At 38.6% G+C, this 22,382-nt stretch overlaps 2 protein-coding genes across 3 annotated transcripts; both read left to right on the top strand.

Moving 5' to 3' along the window:
- Nucleotides 1–1,923: 1,923 nt before the first annotated feature.
- gtf2h2 (general transcription factor IIH, polypeptide 2) lies at nucleotides 1,924–12,326 on the top strand. Of its 2 annotated transcripts, XM_084550840.1 has the most exons (15): nucleotides 1,924–2,172; nucleotides 6,575–6,650; nucleotides 6,738–6,815; nucleotides 6,912–6,948; nucleotides 7,805–7,891; nucleotides 7,980–8,030; nucleotides 8,385–8,439; nucleotides 8,879–8,984; nucleotides 9,070–9,160; nucleotides 9,370–9,565; nucleotides 10,246–10,309; nucleotides 10,405–10,508; nucleotides 10,669–10,771; nucleotides 10,905–10,944; nucleotides 11,406–12,326. In XM_084550840.1, exons 2-15 carry the CDS (start codon nucleotides 6,595–6,597, stop codon nucleotides 11,514–11,516), a joined length of 1,179 nt encoding a protein of 392 aa, XP_084406966.1. In that variant the 5' UTR covers nucleotides 1,924–2,172; nucleotides 6,575–6,594; the 3' UTR covers nucleotides 11,517–12,326. The 2 variants fall into 2 exon arrangements, with proteins under 2 accessions (XP_084406966.1, XP_084406967.1); XM_084550841.1 differs by lacking the exons at nucleotides 1,924–2,172; nucleotides 6,575–6,650 and having other exon boundaries at nucleotides 6,737–6,823; nucleotides 11,406–12,325.
- A 720-nt stretch (nucleotides 12,327–13,046) lies between these two features.
- On the top strand, nucleotides 13,047–17,468 carry dhfr (dihydrofolate reductase). Its single transcript, XM_084550843.1, has 6 exons — nucleotides 13,047–13,207; nucleotides 15,267–15,316; nucleotides 15,588–15,693; nucleotides 16,137–16,260; nucleotides 16,392–16,507; nucleotides 16,916–17,468. Exons 1-6 carry the CDS (start codon nucleotides 13,116–13,118, stop codon nucleotides 16,995–16,997), a joined length of 570 nt encoding a protein of 189 aa, XP_084406969.1. The 5' UTR covers nucleotides 13,047–13,115; the 3' UTR covers nucleotides 16,998–17,468.
- The last annotated feature ends 4,914 nt before the right edge of the window (nucleotides 17,469–22,382 follow it).

The raw sequence follows: 22,382 nt of genomic DNA, 5'->3' as shown, positions 1-22,382 counted from the left end.
GCACATAATGTTGCTGAACCTAGACCTGAGCAACTGCAGCAACCCCAGATCATAGCACTGCCCCCACAGACACTAGGCATGATGGGTGCATCACTTCATCTGCCTCTCTTCTTACCCTGATGCTCCCATCACTCTGGAAACCCAGGGTAAATCTGGACTCATCAGACCACACATCGGGATTTTTTTACGACCACATTTCTTCCTCGAAGATGACGGTTCCCCACTAACCTCCCAGTTTTTATTAATGCATTGGATAGTTCTTAATCCAATTTTAGTAGTTTCTGCAATCTCCTTAGATGTTTTTCTCTGCTTGATGCATGCCAATGATTTGACCCTGATATGGTTGTTTAAGAAATGAGAAGCTACTCTTTGCATCAGTTGGGGTTAAATACCTTGTTGTCAGCTGAAAGATAATCACCCATGCAGTAATTATCCAACAGGAAGCTCGTACCTACTTGTTTGGTTAAATCCAGGTGGCGACTTTTTTTTTGGCCAAGCAGTTTATAAATTTGTTCCATCTGAATGTCTGCTTACATTCTTCAGTTATATACTTGCCAGGCTAGAGCCTATTCCAGCTGTCATCAGGCAGCTTACACATCCTGGTTAATTCATTTTAATGTTTAATGTTCAATGTTCACAGAACAGGCGATTACTGAAGATGAATGAATGAATGAACTTTTAAAAGTATCAAACCTCTGCTGCACTATAGTTTACAGGATATATTGAGCACGGCTGTGGCTTAAGTAGTACAGTAGGTTGTCCACTAATGCCATGGTTGGTGTGTCCCTTACGTAGGCAACTAAATCGTCTAAGCAACTCTTGTTTGTATCATGTTGATGCTTCATACATCTATGACAGATGTACGTATAATCTCGTTCCTCCTGCGGCTCTCTTCTCTTCCCTCTCTTTTTTTGTCTCTACCTGGCCGGCCTCAAGCAGATGAGTCCTTCCATATTAGTTTGAGTTATATGAGTTTTTCCTTGCCACCGTTACCTCAGTGCTTGCACTGGAGGTTTCAAGCACTAGGCTCTGTCAAGTGTCTTGAGGCAATTTGTACTGATATTGACAATATATAAACAAACTTGAATTGAACTGAAGTCTGATCTACCAAGTAGATAGTCAGAGTAGTGACAGTAAGAGTGAGCTTTCAATAAAAAAAATGTATTTTGTACATTCTGTTACTGTGCATAAAATACCACAGAGTCACATTGATAGCTGAAAATAGAACTATAATGGTGTTTAATTTGAGTTGTAGTGGATATAATAAGTATCCTCTTCACTTTGTGTATCAGCCTCATGTTGCTGTGGATAATGCTGTCATCTACCTGCTGCACCGTGCTCACTCTCACCTGGATGGTGGGAAGGGCTCTGTGAGGATCATGTTCTTTGATTTCTCCAGTGCTTTTAACACCATTCAGCCCTTTCTGATGAGTGAGAAGCTTCTCAGGATGGGTGTCAGCTCCTCCATTGTCTCCTGGATTACTGATTACTTGTCAGACAGGCACCAGTTTGCGCGGCTGGGGGGGCTCCCTGTCTGATACTGTTGTCAGTAATGTGGGGGCCCCACAGGGGACTGACCTGTCTCCATTTCTGTTCACTCTTTACACCTCTGATGTCTAGTACAGCTCTGGGTCCTGCCACCTGCAGATGTTCTGTGGTGACTCTGCAGTGGTTGGGTGTATGGGAGATGGTAATTTTTTTATTTTACTAGATTTTACTCATATTTTGTTTGTATTTAATTTTAATTGTATTTCATTTAATCTTTCTTTTTAGCTGTGGTTCTTAAGAGTGTTTTGTGTGCAGCTGAGCTACTGTGACCAAGCAATTTCCCTTGTGGATGATTAGTCTAACTGATAGTAAACCACATGAGAATAAAATATAAAATCTAAGACATAGAAAATAAACTTTTATAAGAGATTTCAGATCTAGGTGCTTTGTAGTCTGTTAAACTGAGTCTATGGTTAAATCTAACCACCTATGTATGTAAAACTGTTTTAAAATTTCTGCATGCGGGGCTTCGCTGCATACAGAAATAGACGGTAGTGGGCATTAAACGCCCTCTAGTGTCAAAACTGCCAAAAATCCGAGACAAAGAAGAACATCGGATAGTTGTTTTCTAGCCCACGTTTCCCTCCGGAAGATAATTTATGTTGCACGAGCGGCGCCAGTAAGGTATTGTTGTCTGTTTTTGTCTAACACAGATTGTAAATTGTATGATATACAAATATAAACTGCCTGTCTCTAATAGAACTAGTAGCGTGCTTTAAAAAAATGTAGTGAAAACACGGGAGAGCTCATTTAAAATAATCACGTGAATAATCTATTCACTCTATGACCATCAAGTAATTTGGTTGAGGTGTTTAGCAAAACTTGGTGTTCATAACGAATGTCCACAGTACTCAATGATATTTTCTGTTTCTACGGGGCATGCCAAACTCGATTCGGTTTGCTTGCAACTAAATGATCCCTGGGTTATTTTTCTTTACTGCCTGTTTGGTGGAGCACATTACAATATGGTATTCGGCATGTTAATATTTCACAAATCAGATTTCAAAGAAGTGCTTATTTAAAATGGACTGTTACGTCTCTTATATTGCTTTTCACATACACGGTGGTGAAGGAAGTGACCACGCTGTAATGCCATGAAAGCACTATAACAAAACAAGACCTGCCTAATGAATTTCCTTAAATTAAGAACAAACAAAAGGTCTAACTGTCATATCCATATCTAGAAAAGGCTGTCATCAAAATACATAAGTGGCACCAACCAGTAATCAAACAAAAAAAAATAAATGTTACCCATGCATGATGCATGGGTAACATGTTTTTTTGCATGATGCATGGAAGGAGTGAGACACGATGCCCAAAATGCATAGATACATCCTGTGGGCTTCTGGGAGAAGGCCCTTTGGACAGATGAGACAAAACTGGAGCTTTTTGGCAAGTCACATCAGCTCTAAGTTCACAGATGCAAAAATGAAGCATACAAAGAAAAGAACACTGTACCTACTGTGAAACCTGGATTCAATTCAATTTTTCAATTCAATTTTATTTATATAGCGTCAATAACAATACAAATCGTCTCAAGACGCTTTACAAAAACCCGGCCTGAAACCCCCAGAGCAAGCCTGAAGGCAACGGTGGCAAGGAAAAACTCCCTTTTAACAGGAAGAAACCTCAAGCAGAACCCAGCTCATATGGAGGGACCCATCTGCCTAAGGCCAGCCGGGTACAGACAGAAGAAAGAGAGAAGAGAACAGCAAAGAGAGAAGAGAAGAGAACAGCAAGATAAACATACATCTGTCATAGATACACATATCTGACTAAAGTGTACATGTGGAATCTTATGATACAAACTGATGATGTTACATGACAATTTGAAAATGTAAGAGGAATCATAGGCAGGTTGGAGAATTGTTCATTCAGGTAGGAGTGGATAACTGCAGGATTCCATGAAGACTGGGCAGGCTGATGAGACCACGACAACAGATGTAGTATGGAGCTCCACAGGAAACACACCACTCCAGGCCAGAGATACTCACAAGAAGAGGGGGGAAGGGGGGGAAGGGGGGTGGGACACACACAGCAGTAAACATTCTACATAGTAATAGCACAGAATTGTATGACTAGTAGTATATAGGAAATTAGAGGGCAAGAGCTCTGTGCCAGAGAAAAGAAAGTGGAGGATGCGAGAGAGGAGAGAGAAGAAAGAAGGAGGACATGTGTTTGGTGCATCGTCCCCCAGCAGCCTAGGCCTATAGCAGCATAACTAAGGGATGGTTTAGTCCAGCCCTAACTATAAGCCTGATCAAAAAGGAAAGTCTTAAGCCTGACCTTAAAAATAGAGAGAGTGTCTGCCTCCTGAACCCAAACTGGGAGCTGGTTCCATAGGAGAGGAGCCTGATAGCTGAAAGCTCTACCTCCCATTCTACTTTTTGAAATTCTAGGAACCACAAGTAGGCCTGCACTTTCAGACCGAAGTGATCTGTTGGGATGATATGGTACAATAAGGTCTTTAAGATACGATGGAGCTAGGCCTTTAAGGGCCTTGTATGTAAGGAGGAGGATTTTAAATTCTATTCTAGACTTTAAAGGGAGCCAGTGAAGAGAAGCTAAAACTGGAGTAATATGATCTCTCTTGCTAATTCCTGTCAATGCTCTTGCTGCGGCATTTTGAATCAACTGGAGGCTTTTTAAAGAGCTATTTGGACAGCCAGACAGTAATGAATTACAATAATCCAGTCTGGACGACACAAATGCATGAACTAGTTTTTCAGCATCACTCTGAGACAGGATGTTCCTAATTTTGACGATATTACGCAGGTGAAAGAAGGCAGTCCTGGTCACTTGCTTTATGTGACATTTAAAGGACATATCCTCATCAAATATAACACCAAGGTTTTTCACAGTAGTACTGGAGGCCAAGGTAATGCCATCCAAAGACACCATGTGATTAGATAATGAATCTCTGAGATGCTTAGGACCGAATACAATAACTTCTGTTTTGTCTGAGTTTAAGAGTAGGAAATTACAGGTCATCCAAGCCTTTATGTCTTTAAGGCATGCTTGGAGTTTAACCAACTGATTAGTTTCATCTGGTTTCATAGATAAATATAGCTGGGTGTCGTCTGCATAGCAATGAAAGTTTATGCCATGTTTTCTAATAATCTTGCCTAATGGCAACATGTATAACGTGAAGAGTATTGGTCCTAGCACAGAACCCTGAGGAACTCCATAACTTACTTTTGTATAAGTAGAGGAATCATTATTGACATGAACAAACTGGAATCTGTCAGATAGATAGGATTCAAACCAGTCTAATGCAGTTCCTTTAATCTTGACCTCACTTTCAAGTCTCTGTAGTAAAATATTATGATCAATAGTGTCAAATGCAGCACTAAGATCTAGCAGAACAAGTATAGAGACAAGTCCACTGTCTGAAGCCATGAGGAGATCATTGGTAACTTTAACCAGAGCTGTTTCTGTACTATGATGAACTCTAAAACCTGACTGAAACTCTTCAAACAGACCATTCTTGTTTAAGTGGTCACACAACTGATTAGCAACAACTTTTTCTAGAATTTTGGAAATAAAGGGAAGGTTGGAGATTGGTCTATAGTTGGCTAAAACATCTGGATCTAAAGTGGCTTTCTTAAGTAAGGGCTTAATTACAGCAATCTTAAAAGACTGAGGCACATATCCTGTTAATAAAGATAAATTTATCTGGTTCAATATGGAGATGTTAATTAATGGAAAAACTTCTTTGAGCAATTTAGTTGGGATTGGATCTAGAAGACAGGTTGATGGTTTAGATGCTGTAATTGTTGAAGAGAGCTCAAGAAGATCTACTGGGGAGAAGGATTCCAGATATTGATAAGGTCGTACAAAAGTTTCTAATGTCGCTGTACTTGCATCTTTAACAGCTGTTGGAAGGATGCCTTGAATATTTTCTCTAATGCCGACAATTTTATTAGTAAAGAAGCTCATGAAGTCATTACTACTGAGGGCTAAAGGAATAGATGGCTCAACAGAGCTGTGGCTCTTTGTCAGCCTGGCTACAGTGCTGAAAAGAAATCTGGGGTTGTTCTTGTTTTCTTCTATTAATGATGAATAATATGCTGTTCTAATACTACTGAGAGCTTTTTTATAAGTTGTTAAACTATCTTTCCAGGCTATGCGAGCTTCTTCAGAATTAGTGGAATGCCAAATTCTTTCTAGCTTTCAGAGGCTCGTCATGTTCTGGGGCTGCTTTGCTGCATCTGGCACAAGGGGTTTGAATCTGTGCAGTGTACAATGAAATCTCAAGACTATCAAGGCATTTTGGAGCAGAATGTGCTGCCCAGCGTCAGAAAGCTTGGTCATGTGTCCTTCAAAAGGATAATGACCCAAAACACACAGGTGAAAACACCCAAGAATGGCTGAGAACAAAACATTGGACTATTCTAAAGTGGTGTGAGTGCCGTGAGTCCTGATCTAAATCATATTGAACATCTGTGCTTAGAGCTGAAACACGCAGTCTAGAGAAGGCACCCTTCAAACCTGAGACAGCTGGAACAGTTTGCCCTGGAGGAGTGGGCCAAATTACCTGTCAACAGGTGCAGAAGTCTCATTGAGAGTTATAGAAATTGCTTCATTACAGTGATTGCCTCAAAAGTTTGCGTAACACATTATTAAGTTAGGGGTACAATCATTTTTGTGCAAGCCGTTGAACCACAATTCAAAAGCATTGTCTGGTTTTCTTTAGTTAATTTTCAGTGAATTTGTATTTTATTATTACTTTTGTCTGTTTTTAAGTTGTTTCAGTGACCACCGTGGGTTTTTCTCTCTTTAACGGAAGGGTACCAACAATTTTGTCTACATGTGTATTAACATTAACATAGAGGACACAAGTCCACACAGCTCAAGGTCTACACAGGCAAGCAGCAGATATATAATCCTCTGGCTGGGACCCTTTTAATGAGGGTCTGTGGTTAAATGATTAGCTGCACTACCAGACTTCACAGGTGAAAACCAATCGGTCAGTCAACAGTAACTCATGTATACTTTTGTTTCCAATGACTTTTATTAATTGAAGCTACCTTTCTGGAAGACACAATGGATGAAGAACCAGAGAGAACCAAGCGCTGGGAAGGGGGCTATGAGAGAACATGGTAGGACTGTTAATCCATGAGATTCTCATTTTGAAGTAAGCGTTCTTATTTGATGCAACATCATTAAATATGTATTTTGTCGTATAGGGAGGTTCTAAAGGAGGACGAATCTGGCTCCCTCAAAGCCACAGTGGAAGAGATCTTGTACCAGTCCAAAAGGAAAAGGTGTGAATGTACGCACATACATAAATATGTTAAATTAAATCATTAATTATTCTCGAGTTTACAAAAACACATTTGATCTGCTTTTACACTTATTAGGATTATAGAAAGCCATGGGCAAGTGAAGCTTGGAATGGTGAGTGTCTGTAGCATCTTAGTTCCTATGGAACCTTGTGCTTCACTCATTATCTCTACAAACCCAAGGTAACAAAGTGTCACATCAACATGTGTGTGTAACACAATTGTTTTGATAAATTTCAGAACATATCATTGTCAGACAAAAATAGAAAGTATAGAACCCGTTTTTAATCTCTTGTTTTACAATACACAATACAGTATGGTGTACTAGACATAAATAGCATTCACTGAATGACTGTAATATTAATTGACATGTAGGGATTAGTGCAGTACAGAAAGCAAATGCATTACAAGTTTAGAAAACACATGCAAAGAGACAAAACATAAACAAAGAAAGAAAACGCCCTCATCAGTACTACTATAAATTAGTATATGTGAGTGTAATAAATACTCAGAACACTGGCAAATACAGAAACACACTGCATGTAGAACAAACAACTGGGAAGAAAGAAAAAAACGGATCAGACTATCTCATTAAATATTGTTAATAACATTAGTCTTGTTTATGATGTCAGATAATTTGAGATTTTAAGATAATCAAAAGCAAGAGGCTCATAAGAAATCACACAATCAGGATGTTAAAATAAAAACGAGAACAAACAAAAAACTTCAGTCCAACACCATTGACAAGTGTGTCAATTGTCAACAACTGCAACAGTCATTTGTGCTTCTGTATTTGCTGGTGTCGTGAGTATTTCCATTGCACGTTTTGTGAAATGAAGAAGGATGTTTTCTTAATTTGCGTGTGTTTTCTCGAGTTGCAATATGCTGAGTTTACTTGACCACAGTGTATTTTGCTAGGAAAATAAAGCTTGCAAAAACATCAAGTTGTTGAAAGATGTCCTCTGTTCTAGATGCGTCACCTCTATGTGGTTATTGACTGTTCACAAAGTATGGAAGACCAGGACTTGAAACCAAACCGACTCACCTCTACACTTAAGGTAAATTAGATTGCAGATCACATTGTACAGCAGCCGTATTATTGTAATTATCTGTAAAGAGCCATCTCCTTTCTCCTTTCCTCTACAGCTGATGGAGGCTTTTGTTGATGAATATTTTGACCAAAATCCCATCAGCCAGGTTTGTTCTGTGCATATTTTACACCAAACTGTATGAAGATTATATAATTAAATTTCTTGGTCCCTTTGAGTTTCTTGAAGAAAATAATTTTCTAAAGACACCGGAGTGAGTGTAGGTCTGCACACTATTATAAGAACACAGGAACTGTAGGATTCTGCAAAAATGTATTTTTTGTGCATTCATTCACATATCTCAAGGTGTATATATATTTTTTATGGGCTATTTAAATAGACCGGTACTACTATCTAATATAATCATTCATATACAGTTAAGTAATATGACTCTAAAAGGAGTTTCTACACCATAGTCAGCAGGCTGTTACGTGACCTTACTACATGAATTACATGTTCTCAGGTGGGCATTATTACCACGAAGAACAAAAGGGCTGAGAAGCTGACTGACCTGGCAGGTGAGGATCACATAAAGTGTCAATGTCAGCCCTCAGTGTAATGCTTAAAGTAGTGCTTAATATTTGACCTTCAGCATATTGTTTTTTTCGATACATATTTTATTGCTGGTGTCTTTAAGAGGATGGTTTGGTTTCTTAAACTGGGATTGGATGAGTTATTTATCCATGGTGAGTAGTGTTGGGCACTCCAGTTTGGAGAACACTATATTTTAAGTGAACACTATATTTAGAATATTATCATTTCTTTTCCTTCCTGCCAGGCATTTCTGTAATGCTAATGACAGCACAAATAAATGCTGCGTTTCTTTTGTAAACACCAGTGAAAGAAGTATTAGATTTTTTTTGTCCTTTCATTCACTGTGAGTCACATTCCCCTGTTTATGAAGCTACATCATTCAGCTTTAATGCAGTGTGATGAGTTGTTTGGTTACATCACCAGGGAATCCAAAGAAGCACATTGCTTCTCTGAAGAAAGCAGTGGACACTGTATGTGTAGGAGAGCCATCCCTGTACAACTCTGTCAGTCTGGCTGTACAGACCCTCAAGTAGGATCAACAGTATCCATATTTCAGCTTGTGTGCCTTATGTGTAAATGAGTGTCACTCAGCTGCTATCTGTCTCTCTACGAAGGCACATGCCTGGACATACGAGTCGGGAGATCCTGATAATCCTCAGTAGCCTCACCACGTGTGATCCAGCCAACATATATGAGCTGATCAAGGTGAAGTCACTCCTCATATGCTTCTCTATTGGTACACTCATCAATGTTTGCTCGTTAGTTGATACACAGTTCTGCTACTAGGCTTATATCTGTTAATTCATTTCACCTTAACTATAACATATAACATTTTTGGCCTCCCTCTCATTCCCTTGCTTCAAAGACAATACATCAGTTTTAATTTATATATAACTGTGTTCCTCCTCTGTTAGACTCTGAAGTCTCTCAAGGTGCGAGTGTCAGTAATTGGCCTGTCAGCTGAGGTCCGGGTTTGTACGGTGTTGACCAGGGAGACAGGCGGCACGTACCACGTTATCCTTGATGAAAATCATTTCAAAGAGCTGCTGATGCTGCATGTCAAGCCTCCTCCTGCCAGCTCCTCCTCAGAATGCTCGTTAATACGCATGGGTCAGTATATAGACACTAACAGAATACATCAACGCTGCCTGTCAAGCCATTGAAAACTATGGCTTCCCCCTATTAAATGACATATCTGTTTATGTACCATATATACTCGCTGAAATATTAGGTACATTAGTGAAAATGACAGTCTTGTACCAAATGTTTGCACTAAATTTATGTTGAAACGGCGTCAGGAAGGTAATTCAACTGGACGATCATTTTGGAGGATGCAGTTTATGGTGCTGTTAAACTGGATTGAATTCAACACTTAAGTGTTTCTGTTATTTACCCCAGCCCACTGACTAAAATGGGGTTATGAAAATTATAGAAACATGTTGGTACAACACAACACTATACAATTCAGTAGTACAACAAACCACTAAAATCCAAAATGAAAAACAACAGCAAAAACAATTGCTGAATACCATTACTTTCATGAAGATATTATTTAAAGATATATCTTATATTAAAATACATCTAACGTATACTTATTGAAAACAAATGAATGGGTTTCTTTATTTTAGTTGCTTACCAAATGATATTCCAGTTACAATTGTGTAACAAATATACAATCTGAAGAACACATCTTCTGCAAAACGTGGAGGTCATGAGATCAAACCTGACCTCATGAAGTCTACTGAATATTTGCCTCAAACCCACTTCATGTGACTTCTGTGTTTGTTCAGGTTTTCCTCAGCACACCATTGCCTCTCTGTCTGACCAGGATGCCAAGCCTTCATTTAGCCAGTCGTAAGTAGGAAACTGAGATTTAAACCCTGGGGACAGGACTGTGTGCTCGAGGGATTTTTATTTTTTTAATGCTACTCCCGGTGTTTGTCTCCCAGTCATCTGGATAGTAGCAGTAATCCGTGTCTGTCTCTGGGAGGATACTTCTGTCCGCAGTGCCACGCCAAATACACAGAGCTTCCTGTGGAGTGTAAAGTCTGTGGTATGTCCAGTGGGTCTGTGTATGTGACGGTGTAAGACCTGATGAAATATTTTTGCCCATGATAGCAAAAAGTACTATAGTTCCTTTTGTTGCCTTGAAAGCGATGTGTACAGACGTTCCATAGGTTGGACTGGTGTTTGTGTGGTCTGTTGTGTCCTAGGTTTGACCCTGGTGTCTGCCCCCCACCTGGCCAGATCCTTCCATCACCTCTTCCCTCTCCAGGCTTTTATAGAGAGTCCTATGGAGGAGTTCCACGGAAACAGGTGACTCTGATACATTTATAATCTCAAACAATTACATAACTAGTGAGTCAACACAAATGTTACACTGTTATATATATATATATATATATATATATATATATATATTTTTATTATTTTTAATTTTTTTTTTTAGGTTCTGTCAAGCATGTCAAGGGGATCTGAAAGATAAAACTGTAAGTATAGTAGCTAAATGTCTGGTTATGTAGAGGCTTTTCTGGTAGTAGGGACATGTATTCACGCTCACACTTCTTGAGTTACCTATACTTGGAGATAGCTCAGATCATTTGAATATCCAGAAATTAGAATTTGATATAAACATCAGTTGTAGGATGAAAATAAACTTGTGCCTCTGTGTTCCCTGACACCTAGGTCATCAGGACACCCGGACCTTTATCACATGTTTTTTACATTTATTTAGCTTCACAGGCCTGCTTCACAAACTAGAAGTATGTAGTTTCATGTGTATGGACAATTACTAGACAGGGAAGGTTTATTCAAGAAATAGTATTAATTGCATGACTGGAACTATGGAATCAAGCTCTGTACTCTGGTCTGAAAGTTCGGTTATGTTGGCCATCTTATCTCGTGACTTTATTTATTTGCTCTCTCTCTTGTTTTGTCTCTGGGATTCTAGATATTCACCTGTCCGTCGTGTTGCAGTGTATTCTGTGTGGAGTGTGATCTCTTTGTCCATAGTTCACTGCACTGCTGCCCCTGCTGTGTTCACAATCAGACTGCTCCCTGAAGTTGAAGACTACAACAGTCTTGGTGGTCACGTATTTGGGGTTTACTCAGACTTCAAGCTTTTATTACTGGCTCATTGTATTAGTGTTGTCTACTGGTGAAAAGATTGAAACAATGCACACGGGCTGCCTGTGGAACCTCCAAATGGTCATATTTGAAAGATTTAGAATTTGAAGATTGGCACAAAACATGGTTTCCATCTAAACTGCTGCACTGTTTACCTCCAGCACACAATCACCAATTTACATATATCTCAAATACTTTGTGTGCAGTGTTTAAACACAGTTTTTTACTGAAGTTCTAACTGTCATGACAGTTACAATACAACAGTTTTGTCTGTTGTTTTGCTTTTTTTGTATTCCTTGCAATACAATTAAAAAAAAATACACCCTGAGGATATTTCCATGTTCATTTTTATTGACTCTGTATATTTTCATGACATAGATACTTTTTGAATGTTATTCCTAAAAGCGTGAGATTCTGAAACTGCTGTTATCTAAATTTTGAGAAAGATATTCAGAACATATAGCAGATATGAAAAATCCTCCTAAATGGGGAACCACTCATACACCTGATCCGTGTGCTCAGAAGACTATTTTTAATCCTGTCTTAATGAAGAGAACTGGTTGGATTTAGGGAGATGAGCAGGGCTGATTGAGGTTGCTTTAATTACAACACACGCCACAAGGTGGCAGAGATGTCATGTGTACTCAGTTGCGTAACACCAGAAGAAGAAACATTTTCGATTTCCGAGGCATCTGCTTGCGGCCAGTGTTGCCAACTTGGTGACTTTCTCGCTAAATCCAGCGACTTTCAAATCCTCTTGGCGACTTTTTTTGTCAAAAGCGACTAGCGACATATCTAGCGACTTTTTCTGGTGTTACTGGAGACTTTTCTGGTTCTTGGAGACTCTGATGTGAAAGCACATATCGGTTTTCAGTTACTGTCCTCAACAAGCAGCGGGTGCTGCCGTGAGTCCTCTCCCGTGCCAAAGCACTCACAAGGCGGTCAGTCTCACAGACAGTAGCCCCGCGCAGCAGCAGTCAGAGCAGAGAGAGAGAACCACGCCACCGCGTCCAGACTGCAAACGAATAGCGCATGCGCAAAGCTGCCGCTGATCGCGCCCTGGTTTACAGAGCGGGATGTAAATGTTTCTTCACTGTCACACTAAAATAAATAATAAAATAATAATCCATTTAGATTTTTAATTTTGTCAAGTTAAAACCGTTTGTACAAAAAATGTTAAAAATATTCTAGTTATGGCAAAAAATGCTCATGTTCTACTGTGACTGTGACTTGTAGGCTCCTTAGTGGAGTATAAGGTTAGAAACTAAACCAAACTTAAGAAAACTAAAAAAAAAAAAAACACTTAAGTTACTGTGCCAGAGTGTCTCTTCAGAGTCATTTTGCCAATACCAAGCCCGGATAAAGGAGGAGCGTTAATAATACAGCGTCCATCACCCAAAAGGCAAATTATGCAAATTAGCCGATGACGTCAAGCCAATAGCTACTTTCCTTACTGAGGAGTTGGCAACACTGCTTGCGGCGGGAAACTGGGGTGAAACATTAACAGCTAGGCGGACGGAATAGCAAGGTCCACATGTCTCGCATTCTGTACGGTATCGTGGCGGTGTGTCCTGATCTGGGTATCGGGAAGAATGGAAACCTCCCCTGGCATCCTATTCGACTCAAGTAAGTCGTGCTAGCCGGTCAGGTGACACATGTTATTGTGGATAACAACACCTTCAGAATGGCTTGAAGGAAGCAAAGACTAAGACTGGATAGGTTTGAGTTTTCTTGAAGACGTCTCACTACACATATAAGTGGCGTCTGAAGTTCTGAGACTTTCAGTAAAATATGCTGAAACTGGAAAACACGGTCAAGCTAGTTCACATTTCCCCCCATTTTAGCATTGTTACATTAATCTGGCATAACCACACACAATTCTTATCAGAATGCGATTCTGGCATCACATTTGGATTTCATTATGTGTTTCAGCCATACAGAGAATAAAAATACGCAACTGGACAGTCCTGCAACCAGTCCGAGGCAAACAAATTCATCTCCATTGTGCTCAATTGATGTGTATGACTATGTTGCTGTTCCTCTTTCGTCCATTACCACATGAAGCTCGTCCAAATGATTTAGATGCTTGTAGGCTAGTATTACATATTAAGTCTGAAGTGGAAATTATCTGTGAAAAGGGAGATTTCTTTTAAATTCAATGCAAATTTACATTGTTGGCCCCCAAATATAAGATATATTATGGTACATATTCTTGACTCATTTGAAACACAGTTGGTAGCCTTTTTAGCATTATTTAATAACTATTTTTCTTTCTTTCTTTTTTTCCAACAATAGTTTTATTGATTTTTAAACATATTAAACACATACAAACACACAATAACACTGACAAAGACAGTGAAATAGTTGTGATTACTACATTGTTCATATAGAAAGATATCACATTTTACATATTAAGCAAAGCTAAAATGACAATAAACAGATAAGGAAGAAAATAATGGTATAACAAAGACACCACAAAGCACTCAGCTCCTCACAACAATGTCACAGTTGTGCATGCTTATTCCTAAGAAACTCCAGCAACGGTCTCCACACCTTTTCAAATTCTTCTGCTTTTCCTCTAGTTATATAAGTCAACCTCTCCAGTACAACACAAGATGCCATCTCTTTCACCCACACATTTATCAAAGGTATATCCGTTTTTTTCCAAGATAAAGCAATAAGTCTTCTGGCCTGCAGAAGACCAAAGTCAATCAGAATTGATTGTCTTGAGCTAACAATAAGGTTGTCTGGATATATGCCTAGTATACACAACTTTGCTTGGTGGGGGACCTTCACTCCAACAACCTCAGATATCTTCTCAACGACAGTTTTCCAGTATTTATTTAACTTTGGACACTCCCACATACAATGGTATAGTGTGCCCTTTCCTTCTAAACATTTAATACAAGTGTCCGAAATGTCAGGGCACCAACGATTCAGTTTGACTGGTGTAATGCAAGTTCTCATTAACCACTTGTGCTGGTATAATTTCATTCTTGCATTGATTGATTGTTTTTGAGCTTTTAAGCATGCCATTTCCCAATCAGCTGTATGTATATCTTCTTGAACATCTCGTCTCCATGCCGCTAGTTTGTCCGAAGTGGACTCCTTATCAAATGACATTAAAGTCATATAGAATAGGGAAATCTGTCTCCTCCCATTTAAGTTTGAAAGAATAAGATTTTCAAAATGTGAGAGTGGTGGTGGTTCAAATATTTGCTTATAGTTTGACTGTATGAAATGTTTTAATTGTAAATATTTAAAAAAAAATGTTTTCTTGGAATGTTATAGATCTGACATAACTGATCAAATGTGAGAAGGTTGCCATTCATGTAAAGGTCCTCTATTTTACATACACCTCTATCAGACATTTTATAACTATTTAATATGTAATTATTTTTACATTAATAAATACTAGTTTCTAATTTATATATGCATTTTCATTCATCACCATTGAAAGAGTGAATTATTCTCACTGGACACTGCTTTTACTTTGGGGCCATCTTGCATGCCTTTGTTGTAATGATTCAAATGGACACAGTGGGGGCTTGCTTGACTGTGTTCTATGGAATAGACACTGGCTTTACTGCAGTGAAGAGCACAAGACAGTGAAGCTTAGGTAGTCAACAGCACTACTTAAATGTTAACCTTGTCTTCATACAAATTATATGCTCTTCTATTACAGTAAGGAATTTGCTCATTTCCGAAAGATGACTACAACTCCATCTGATAAAGGTAACTTCCATCCACCTTGGTTTGCTGATTAATTAAAGTAAAGGTTGGTTTATACTTGTGCAACAGGTTTATCTCTGAGTGCTGACGTGTTTGCATTGTTCTGTAATTATGCCACTGAAGCGCTAGAGTTGAATGTGTTGCGTTTCACTCTACTTGACTATTCCGAATACCCACTTACATCGTCTATATGCCTGATGTGTGTGTTTGGTAAAAAAAAATGTAAATGATTATTGCAAAGGAATGAACTAATTAAAACCTTGCTAACCTGCAGGCAAGCAGAATGTGGTGATCATGGGCAGGAAGACATGGTATTCCATCCCAGAGAAGAATAGACCTCTGAATAACAGGATCAACATTGTCCTTAGCAGGATGTGCAAGTACATGTCACACACAGTTAATATTATAATGTGTACCAATAAAATGTACTGTTTAACTGTAGTGTTCAGCAACCGGTATACATTTCTCGATTGTTGTTGCTCATTTTGTTCATATTATTTTATCTTTATCAGCGGTTTTGCTGTATGATATTATTAAGGCAGCTTTTATGCCATTTTGTAATACATTTGCTGTCATTTGAACAGTTTTGACCTGCAGTTAATTGTATTATAACATTTTGTGTATGTTGTGAGTGGACAAGGATTGCCTCTGACGAGGAAAACTTGCTAAGCTAGCATGGGCCATAGAGTGTATATATAACCATATTAATGGGAAATTAATGTGGTTATATGTAGATCCTTGGTCTATGGGGTGAGTGTGAAATTATCCCCGTACTCTATGTCAAGTATTTCTCTCTTGTAAATGGCCTTCTCCACTGCTCCAGATCGCCCCCTCCAGGAGCAGACTACCTGGCTGAAGATTTCAGCTCAGCTCTCAGGCTGGTTGACACAGAGCTGGCTGAGAAGGCTGACCAGGTTTGGGTTATAGGAGGCAGCTCTCTCTACAAGGTATTTCATCATTTTAATTTGTTTCCACTAGTGTAGAATTGTGGTGGAAAACCGTTTGAGATAATGCCAATTTCTTAACTTGCTCATTAGAAATGAATAACGGAAAGAATCTGATGTTTTTGGTTACCCAGGAGTTGATGGAAATCCCAGGAACCAAAAGACTATTTGTCACACGAATCCTGAGACAGTTTCAGTGTGACACATTCCTCCCTGAAATCAGTCAAGACAAATATCATCTGTTGCCAAAGTAAGACCATCTCACATACAGGCTCTTGAAATAAACAGCAATTTATCCAGATAATTCACTTCTTTTTTTCTGAAGGTCAAACTCCAAAGTAAACTAATAATAAAGTAAGTAAAGGAGATCTAATAGCAGTATGTTGGGTCAAAGTTGATGCCGTTTGGGAAATATTTTTCCTGCTGGTAAGTTTTCCTTTATTTTGCTCAGCAGCTTTTCCAATACATGCAATGGTCAAAAAATAAAACCGAGTTCAATAACATCATGTTGCTGTTAACTGCTGCTGAATGTTGAACTTTAAAGTTTAAGGGCAGGTGCAGGATTTTTGAAGTTTAAATTATTTCAGGTGTAGTATTTTTAAAGTGTAAAGTATATCTATTGTGGTGAAACATACAGTAAGACTTGTATCTTCTACAGTTTTCCTGGAGTACCACAAGAGCTGCAGGAGGAGAATGGTATCCAGTACAGGTTTGAAGTCTATGAGAGCATCGAGCAGTGAAGAGCCAATGGGGGGAAGATGTTGTAAATGGCCATCAAAACAATGTAATTGTCGGACTTTTGATTTTTAAATGTGATTGTATGCGCAGTAGAGGAGTTGATGTTTCAGCCATCTTGTTTTAAGGTAGGCGATGCTCCTTCTCAGTTTATTTGCCAGTGATAAACAGCAGGTAGTTCTTTTTGACCACCATTAATATAACCGCCAAGTGGAGTTTTAAGACTTCTTTGAGTCAGACATTGATGTCTTATCTGTACTTCTCAGGTAAGCAAAGTTTTGATCCTTTGAAAGAGAAACAACCAAAATGTCATGATAAACATTTAATGTAATTTAAATGGTGACTTAGGTGTATATGAAATGAAACTGGTGAAATGTAAATGTTTGAATTCGATGCACATTATCAACCACAGTGTCACTGCTCTTTATTCTGGATTTGCTACTGCTAAAATACAATAAATTTGCCGAATTGACTCAGATGATTGAAGGGAGTCAGTTTATTTTTATTTCTAAAAAAACTGCTTAACATTCAGCTGAAGTGTGATATTTACTAATAGACTGACCTAATTTAAACATGACTACATAACCCAAATAACCTATAACCTAACCTAAACTATCTTAACTCAGGTGGTGAAGCTTATAAAGAGGAAAGTGTTTTTTGTATAATGCGTTTTGTCCTTCATGATGGAACTATCATCTCACGTCTGCCTGCTTCTAAAGCCCACTGCTGTGCCTGAATAACTCCATCCTGGAGGGAAAGTGTCGATCAGCCTGACCAGCCAGCTTTTAGAACCTGTCTGGCACCTGCTACTTTCTGGAAATTTCATCTCACAAAGGGTTGCTAAGGAGAGCCCCAGCTCCTTGGCAATATTGCATTAATAGGCTAAATTTGACCTCTGCTATGATGAGAGCTGATGTCAGATAATATTCTGAACCCACATTACAAAAAGCTAATTAAGAGAGAATGAATAACATTTAACATCATACAGGCTACTCTTTATCAACATCACCAAATCAAGTGAACATTTTTTATCATTATCAAAATTACCTTGACATATGTTCATTTTTAATGTCATCTCTAAGTAGCATCATTAGCCAAAAGCTCGTATAAACAGGTGTTGTTGGGCTTCTGTACTAAGGGCACTAAATAATGGGGTCTGGCTATCATGAATAATTCATACTTATTTATGATGTCTGTCTCTCTGTGTTAACCCTGCGATAGACTGGAGACCTGTCCAGGGTGTACCCCGCCTCTCGCCCGATGACAGCTGGGATAGGCTCCCCTGTGACCTTCACAGGACAGGCGGTTACAGAAGATGAATGATTTTTTTATGATTAAATAACTGGATCTGAATATATTAGATCATCCTGGAGCACCACCCTTCTAAGAAGGGGAAAGATAGCCAATTCATCAAATCAGTCTCATAATATTTACTAAATTGTCAGTTTGGTACTCTGACTAATAATTAACTATAACCAAAATTACCACATTAACAGCTAAGGTTGAAGGAATTTGGATTTCTTGACAGTGTAGAGGTTGGCAAAATTCACTCTTGTGCAACATTAAACAGACAACAGGTATGTTTAAAAGACATTTATTAATGAAGAACAAAAGTAAAAACGTACAGTGTACGTGTGTGGGTGTGTGTGTGTCAAAATGGATACTGAGGCCTTGAGGCCTTGAACAAAGAAGACAAGATGGCTGACCATGTACTGGCTGAGTGCATGTGTGGAATGTAATAAGAGTGCCAGGTTAGAGGAAGCTGCAAGAGACCCTGAGTCTATGTGTTGCATTTAAACTAACATCAACTTAACAATGTGGCAGAGCCAACTATACTATAACCATACGACCAAAATGAACAACTCTATACAAAACATACACAACATCAAGTCAAAGTTCATAGTTCTGCGTAGCTTAGCTTGACTAGGCCCAGGTCACATTACCAGTTTTGGGGGAAAAGTCACTCTCTGGTGCATTACTCTTTTAGCTGGCAGTTCCTGGTGGGAGGGCCAAGCTGGTGTTCCAGTGCTGAGAGGCAGTCTTTGCCATGTGGTCCTGATGGCAGACATTGGAGGGAACCTGGCTGCTTTTGAAGTAACTTGTTAGCAGCTTGGTGCTTACTAGCCGTGTGGCTCCTGTTGTTTGAAGACTTAACCTGCAAACCTTCAGGCTAATAGAGCGTGTGTACAGATTCCCCAGCAGGCTCTCACGTTGCTGCTGTGAGGAAAGGCCTGGAGGAGCTGCTCTGCTTAGCAGGCTACTGGAGGCAGCCAGCTGCAGCTGAGCAGTGGAGGCCCAGAGTGGAAGAGAGAGAACAAAGTAAAAATATTTTTTATTTCTATTTTATTTAATTTAATCTTTTCTTTTTATCTGAGGTTCTTAAGAGTGTGTTTTTTTATGTACAGCTAAGCTACTGTAACCAAGCAATTTCCCTTGTGGATCAATAAAGTTTATCTAAGTCTAAGTCTAAAGGCCGAACAGAGCCTTTATATGACCTGATGACCTCAGAGGTCACATGCCGCTGTCTATATTTATCTTTACTCAAGTAAAAGTAAGAAAGTACAGGCTCTGAAATGTACTTAAGTAAAAAGTAAAAATGATTTTGCTATTAAAACAATTCATCTGGTGATAATTTTGCAAAATGAAAAACGTTCTAGCAGAATAATCTAGACTGAACTGACCAGGTACTGCATGAGCATCTGGATCATTTTTAACAATAACTTGAGGGTTATTGGGTTGTTGTTTTTAGAGCGAGAGCGTGAGCGGCAGCGGGGACCTTCAGTAGTGTCTTTATCAGTGGTCTTCATTGATGCTTGAACGATAAACAAGCCTCCAGTCACTACGTGGCAGCAGAGCTCAGACTAATCAACAGGCTGCCTGTTCAAAACAGTAGAAGAGTTACGCAGGAACACCGGTGTATAGAGCGTTTTCTTTTTAACTGTGGGCATGTGCATAGCTCGCCTTTTTACTAAATATGACGCGACTGTTCTAATTCTAGGCTCAGTTTGTCAATCCCCTGTGAATTTTCATGGATTGATAACACCTTCAGCATCCGCATCAGGTCAACAGGTATCGCCATCAACTTTCCTTCTCTAGTCCGATGCTCTACACTTTGTTAGTTGACTGGGTTTGTTTAGGGGCTACCGGTTAGCAAAGGAAGCCGTTCGTGGCAGCGCATTAGTTTGAAGTAACCGGTAGCCCCTAAACAAACCCAGTCAACTAACAAAGTGTAACTGGTAGACAACGGCTTCCGTAGTCTTGACAGGAGTGAGCTGTTGTTTGTGCAGAAGGATTGTATCCGTTAAGTTTTATTTGACCGAGGAAAGTTTTGTTTCTTTAACGCATATGTAGGTTTTTATTAGCGTTAAAACTCATAAATCATTACTTAGGCCTTTTATGCTAAATAAACTCCGAAAAATAACTGCGCATATAAGTGCTGTAGCTTCTAGATATAATGTGAAGGTATTTACTGTAAATCCACGAAGTTGGGGCTTAATTAACTTGGATCTGAGAAAGTTTTCGCTAAATAAAATACCTTTATCGTTAATCTGGAAGCTACTGAAGCCGTTAGTGGCAGCGCATTAGTTTGAAGTCAAGACGAAAACATTATGAACACATTATGAATGAATTCGTTATGAATGAATTCGTTATCTCGATAACGATCGTTATAACGATCTTTGTTATGTGGAGATAACGAAATAATTAATTCGTTATCTCGAGAAAACAAACTTTGTTATATCGTGATAACGACTTATTAATTCATTATCTCGATATAACAAAGTTTGTTTTCTCGAGATAACGAATTAATAAGTCGTTATCACGATATAACGGTGCATAAAAAAATAAAAAAATAAATAAAAAATCCATGGCCGTTCTCAGCTTCCGTAGTAAAGTCACTTGCTCTCGTGAATATATCTTATAAAATTAACATGGTAAACAAACTGTTCTGTATTTACATACAGTACACAGAGAACAGCGTTAGAATTAGTTTGGAGCTGTGCTTGTGTCCACATTATGAACAAAAGTATTCACTTTTCTTTTAGCTCTGCTTTGGTCTCCATCAATTGTTCAGTGTTATATCATGTTCACCAGCTACTGAGCCAAAATAAAGTCCTGAGCTGCTAAACACAGAGAGCTCAAAACGGGCACAAATTGTCTCACAGTTGTTTTATCCTATTTTTAATATATATATAAAAATGTTAACAGCTGCAATTCCAGTTTCGTTGTTGGATAAAACCAGTGTATACCATCTGGATAATTTAGTCCTTTGTGCTGCATTATTATTCTTACACTGTAAAACCTTTACCAATAGTGAATTCAGTGCAAATTTTGTATAATGACAAAAATAGATACTTTCGCTCATGTTGTATAATACTGAGAATGTAGCAGGTTGTGTTTTATGGGAGGGGACTGATATGAATCGATATGTGCTGGCCTTTAAAACAAAGTTCAGCACACAGAGAGTTTAGATGCAAAGTTTGAGACTACAGGTAAGACCTTCACACCTAACATTTTACCTATGACCTGTAGTTTCTTTTCAAGCTATGACAGAGCTTCTATTGTTCTCTGAATACTAAAATGTTTGCTGGTACTGGTGTTACTATTACTCCAACACCATTAGTCTGCAGCAGTAACTTTCACTGTAAAATATCAGTTTTATTAAATTATCTTTTTATAATTACTTTGCCTGTCTTGTTTGTTAAGTTTGGTTGATACACTGCTATTGACTATTAGTTCAGTTATTCAGTTATTTTTTATTGGTGTCCATTTTTAAATGATTCTATCAAACCAATATACTCACATCAAAATGAATTATATAATATGCTTCTTTCACAATACAATTTTCATTGACGAACATCAGCTAAAATGTATTTGTATACAGTATGTATTCATCTTCTATAATACTTCACATTACATGGATATTTTGTGTTTAGATTATGACATTCACTTTCATCCTGAGCCAGGTACATACAGCAAAGTAAGCACTGGGAGTTACATTTGCGGAAAAAAGGGGTGACTGTAGCATGTGGATGTAGAGTTGTGAGTGGAAAAATGACCCAAACAAATCCAGCTGTTCTGGAACAAAATTTTCCGACTGGCCTTCAGTAATGATGTAATATTTGTGTGAGCTTGTGTGTGTGGAAAGACGATATCCTTGTATTATCTTTAAGGGACTGGGAGCTGGATTATTTAGTTTTCTATGGACTGCCATAACATTTTATTGTTGATCTAGTCGAAAACTACTTTACAAGCCATTGTGTTTCACTGCAGCACTTAGTTTCAGTGTCCTACTGTAGAATAAATGCCATTTCATGTTCAGTGATTTCCAGCAGTAAATTCACCATCTTAACGGCAGAGAACGAAGCCAACAGAAACATAGTTTTTAAAGT

The sequence above is a fragment of the Chelon labrosus genome (genome assembly GCF_963514085.1).
Source record: "Chelon labrosus genome assembly, chromosome: 9".
NCBI classification, from domain to species: Eukaryota; Metazoa; Chordata; class Actinopteri; order Mugiliformes; family Mugilidae; genus Chelon; species Chelon labrosus.
Note: the sequence above shows the minus strand (reverse complement) of the source record. Positions and strands in the feature narration are given on the sequence as shown.

Excerpts from the sequence above, each read along its gene's own strand:
- gtf2h2 (XM_084550840.1), top strand. The coding sequence starts at position 6,595 with ATGGATGAAGAACCAGAGAGAACCAAGCGCTGGGAAGGGGGCTATGAG. Across the intron at positions 9,161-9,369 it reads ACATATATGAGCTGATCAAG|ACTCTGAAGTCTCTCAAGGT; the intron begins GTGAAGTCACTC and ends CTCCTCTGTTAG. Across the intron at positions 10,945-11,405 it reads GGGATCTGAAAGATAAAACT|ATATTCACCTGTCCGTCGTG; the intron begins GTAAGTATAGTA and ends CTGGGATTCTAG.
- dhfr (XM_084550843.1), top strand. The coding sequence starts at position 13,116 with ATGTCTCGCATTCTGTACGGTATCGTGGCGGTGTGTCCTGATCTGGGT. Across the intron at positions 13,208-15,266 it reads TGGCATCCTATTCGACTCAA|TAAGGAATTTGCTCATTTCC; the intron begins GTAAGTCGTGCT and ends CTTCTATTACAG. Across the intron at positions 15,694-16,136 it reads GTCCTTAGCAGGATGTGCAA|ATCGCCCCCTCCAGGAGCAG; the intron begins GTACATGTCACA and ends CCACTGCTCCAG.